The following is a 5,000-nucleotide window of genomic DNA, read 5'->3' on the forward strand; positions in this document are numbered from 1 at the left end:
TTTAATACTTAATGCAGTGGCAGTTCTGATTCCCAAATGTTTTCCTGTGTTTTTTTTATTATTAATTTTGATCATTACTTTGCTGAGCATAGTGGCACTATAGCTGACATTTATTTTTATGGCTAACTTTGGTGCTGTGTGTGTGTGTGTGTGTGTGTGTGTGTGTGAGAGAGAGAGAGAGAGAGAGAGAGAGAGAGAGAGATTGTGTATAAATTTGTGAGTGCCATTCTTTTTCTTGCCTAATGTGCACTTCAGAGTGAGGAAGGAGTATTTATATCCTGGCTTGCTACTTTTTTTTTTATCTCAGAATAGAGGAGAACAGTGGCCATAAGCCAGTAAAGTAGCTTTGGTGCTGTAAAAAATACACATGCACATTCACTCACTCACCCCGTCTCTCTCTTGCATACACACTCTCACTCCCTCTCTCTCTCTCTCTCTCTCTCTCTCACACACACACACACACAGATACACTCTCTCTCTCTCTCTTTGGCTCTCTCACTCGCTCTTACTGTCTCAACACACATGTAGTTCATACTTCCGTTTTACAATATCGAGTCTACAGTAATAAAGTCCCTGTCTGTAGTAGGTGCTTGAACATGTTTCCTCCCAGGAACAAGTGCCTTGTTTTAGCACACTGCTGACAAGTATGCAAAATCTCATCCCCAAAGCTCAGTGAGCACTGATCAATCATCGTCCAGCAAACCCCGTCAAACCGCAATCCTGGCATGGGCTGCAAGGTTAGACACTGGCACATGTTCAGCAGTGCAGGTCTGTTTGTTTAAAGCAGTGAATATTTGCCTTTAGCCAGAACGGAAACGTTCTGCAGCACTGGAGGAGTGTAGTAGAAAAAAGATTCATGCCAGGTCTCACTGATCTGTTCCATAGAGCACACTGACACAAAACCCTCCAACAGACACTAACAAGGCAAAGTGTTGGGTGGGTGTGCCATACCTGTGTGTGTTGGAGGAGAAACACTGGTTCATTTGGCTTTTCCTGTCCTGAATATTCTAAAGCCAACTGTCAAGATTAGAACATTTGGTGTTTGTTGAAGAATGTTGGTGTTTGTTTAAGAATGTTGTTTGTCTGGGAATGTTGTTTGTTGAATAATGTTGGTGTTTGTCTAAGAATGTTGGTGTTGAAGAATGTTGGTGTTTGTCTGAGAATATTGGTGTTTGTTGAAGAATGTTGGTGTTTGTCTGAGAATGTTGGTTTTAGCTGAAGAATGCTGAGTTTGTGTGCACTGGGTTTATTAAGCCTGAGTCAGAGTGAAGTAAGCTGTGTTTTTTTGTAAAGCCGCCTTCACCCAGATCTCATGGCTGTGCTGAGGTGACGAGTGGGAGGCTGATAGAGCTGCATCTGCTCTCAGATCACTGTAATTCACTGTAAATTCCTGTCCTGCAGCCATAACACAGGAGGAGTCTAATTAACACATAATGTAGCAATAAAGCCATTTATTAGGTGTTGGGGAGTGAGAGGAAGAATGAAGAGGAAAGGGGGGAGAGAAATAGAGAAAGAGGTCATGAGAAATAGAGATCTGTGTGTGTGTGTGTGTGTGTGTGTGTGTGTGTGTGTGTGTGTGTGTGTGTGTGTGTGAGTGTGTGTGTGTGTGTGTGTGAGAGTGTGTGTGTGTGTGAGTGTGTGTGTGTGTGTGTGTGTTGTATGTGTCTTGGTGGATGGTTGGGGGTCTTTACGTCCTTACATGAGCTTCCTGTCTGGCAACTGCACCAGTTTTGATCCACTCACAATATGCTTTCCCCAGTCTGTCATCAGAACATCAAAAACAGCAAACAGCTCGCAAACAGAGAGCGTGGCAACCGCTACTGCCATCTGCTTCTCCTCTGGCTCTGTTTTAATCAGGCTCCTGCCTGGTATTAATAAGTCCTGGCAGAGTGGCACCTCTGATGTGGGGCCTGCTACTGAGACTGATGTCAGAAACGACCACGTAGGAGTTTAATTCAGTACCAGCACGCAGGATTACCGGGTCCTTGGTGCTTTCAGGCCAGCCCTCTAGACTCCACCCATCATTCACCATCTAACAACCAACCCCAGACCAGTGCCGAAGCGCCCCGAGACTGGAGCTGGAAACACAGGATTCAGCTCGGTTGTCAGCCTTTTTAGGAACTGAGTCCAGTGTACCAGAGCAGGAAAGGCCAAAGTTCCCCTCACGGAGTGGTGCAGACCACTGCACTAGAATTTAGATTTAGGAGTTAATCATGGAGAGGAAGGTTCCTACATAGCGGTAAGAATTTCATCTAAACATCATTCCCTCCTGCCATTAGTCAGCATCCATTAAAGTCATCAGAAGGCATTATGTTTGTCAGGGCATAAACCTTGGCAGTATGTTTGGATTCAGATACTAAAAAGTCATATTTGTGGTCACCTGTCAGTGAATATGAGAATATTAATGGATATCCAAGGTCATCTTTTCATTATTTAGTCATTAGTGGTGATGTTGAGCAGCTTCTCTAAGCACTGCACGGAAGGATAATCTTGGTATAACTGCTTTTGTTTGCTATCTCTTGACTCAGGTCAGAACAATACATAGTGAGAAATGTCTGTGCTTTACCTACCGCCTACAGGAACTTTAGAGAGGACTTCCATGTCAGAACTGACTATGTAGAAAGGCTTTTGTTTGACCTTTCTGTTTCTCTCTCTCTCTCTCTCTGTGTTCTAATTGCAGTCACATAAACAGGAGGACTCAGTTTGAGAACCCAGTTCTGGAGGCCAAGAGAAGACTGCAGCAGATGCAAACCCAAGGCCTATCCTCTCTTCCCTTGCCTACTGTATACAGAGGTACACTAGCCCCAGGCCTTATTCAGCCATATACAAACAAACAATACATAATACACTCCATTTTGTGCACATATGCACTCCATTATAATAGGCTCTTGTCTTTAAGAAGCAAACATCTTTATTTCTTCACTACAATAATAAATTAGTAGTAGTAGTATTACAATCTTTGTTTTTACTTGCTGATGAATTATCATATTTAGCCGATAATTCAATATGCATGTACTGTAATTAAGACACAAATGAATACTCACCACTACCATGAGTTAACAGAACCTCAGTCTTTCGTAGTGTTTATACCCTATGCCAATTTGAAGCCCACTGTGCTTCACAAGTTCCAGGCCTTCCACCTACTGTTCCATAAATATCATGTTAACAATCTCGTTCTGAACAAATCTTTTTACTTACCTCATGTACAAATTTATTAAGGTGATCTAATGTCATTAAGTTGTATAATAACATGTTCTATCTAACATGTGGCATCTGCTGTAATTATTTGTATCCGTAGTAACAAGGGCTTTATGATCTCAGTGTCTGTCTCCATAGTAACACCTCAGGACTCAGAGACTTGTCTCTTCATATCATCACTCATGCCGCATCTGAAATTGAGCACTACATGCTATAGATAGAATAATTATTCACAACACTAGGGCATACTATTCTTTTGTCATGCTTAGTCTTTTGGCTTTGCTGAGAAGCATTCTACAGGATATGAAAATTCACCTCAGCACAACAGATAGTATTGCCTGGTATTTTATTACCACATTCCAGTATGTTTTCAACGCATAGAAATCAAAGAAATGTCTAATTGTTGGTTCAACAAATTGATGTGTATAACCTGTGCTTGATGCCTTATTTATAGCTGAATATAGCTAGAAAGTTAGCTTATTTAGAGCATGACCAGTGAAAAATCACATTTCTCACTAGTAGATCAGCATATAAGACATATTTCTTGTTCAAATTCTGCTTCTTTAGTTTTGTGTTTGAACAATTAATATTGTTCTAACAAATATTGTATCTAACAGTTAAGGGAAATTATACCCAGTATTTCTTGTAAACTGCATGCTAAATCCTTACACATTTGCCTCAAACTCCATGAAAATGTTATATTATTTCAAACAGACTTTCTTATGTGATTTCTGACACTGTTTTACGTACTGTACTGAGTAGCTAGGGTCCACCATAAGCTGAGACCACCATAAGCTAGACCAACACTTTAACTAATTAAGTCCAGATCAAGACCAAAACCTTAATATATGGGTCCAAATCAAGACCAAGATCATAACAGGGGCTAAGTGGCTGGGTTCAAGTCAAGACCAAGACCAGAAACATCTTTAAAAATATGAAATTATTTTTAAAATATCAATTTAACGTGACTTGCAACACTTACCAACAATTTCAAAATTATTGTTATCCACAATAATTTAATTACCTATAACTATATGTTCTATACTGTGTCCTATACTGTGTTATATCTATAGTTATACGTTTTGTAAAGTAAATGTTTTTAGTGAAATTTCTTTGAGATTTTTTGGACTTGGCTGAAGTTTTCTGAAAAAAGGTTTCTGAATAAATGTTTAGTTAGCATTGATGATAAATTTCATCTCAGCTGAATGATGAATGGAAATGTGAACACACCTTTACATGACCATTCAAATAAATTCCAAAATTTACAAAACAGTAACTCCTTCACTGTTTCAAATTAGTATCATGTCGTTTTCTGTTCAGTGAGTACACCAAAAGCCACAATTATCTAAGGGATAGTATGCTAAATTACAATAACAACTCTAATCTGATTGCTTAATGCTAAGAAAGTTACTCGTTTTGATGAAAGAATTTGAGAACCATTTGCTAGAACCACTTACTTTGATGTATATCTTGACTTACTCTGTTAGTTTAAATTGTTTGCTCAATTGTATTATTTGCCAAGTTCTCTTTTGAGGCGAGTATAATGATTTTAGCATGCCATTTGCACAGTGCTAAATCTACTTCCCTTATGTTTTAGACACATTATCTTCTTAATCCCAGTGCAAAACTAAAGAGGCTAAATTTGGATTATTTGATCATCTCTATTTATGAGTGATGTGTAAATTGAATTTTTTGTCGGAGCCTCATTTTGTAATGACATTTGCAGACTGCTTCAGTCAGTCTACCAATTCCGCAAAGCTGACTGTCCACCTGAGAAGTCATGTCCCCAGAACCACAGGATC

General features: G+C 39.4%; 1 protein-coding gene across 11 annotated transcripts in view; it reads left to right on the forward strand.

Moving 5' to 3' along the window:
- The window catches only part of magi2a (membrane associated guanylate kinase, WW and PDZ domain containing 2a), a 194,112-nt gene that overhangs the window by 144,344 nt on the left and 44,768 nt on the right, over window positions 1–5,000 (forward strand). For all 11 annotated transcript variants that reach the window (XM_026997448.2, XM_026997454.2, XM_026997465.2 and 8 more), the window contains exon 8: window positions 2,681–2,793. In XM_026997448.2, the coding sequence (XP_026853249.2) occupies window positions 2,681–2,793 (113 nt within the window). The remainder of the gene's footprint in view (window positions 1–2,680; window positions 2,794–5,000) is intronic.

Source organism: Electrophorus electricus, chromosome 7 (assembly GCF_013358815.1).
Source record: "Electrophorus electricus isolate fEleEle1 chromosome 7, fEleEle1.pri, whole genome shotgun sequence".
Lineage (NCBI taxonomy): Eukaryota > Metazoa > Chordata > Actinopteri > Gymnotiformes > Gymnotidae > Electrophorus > Electrophorus electricus.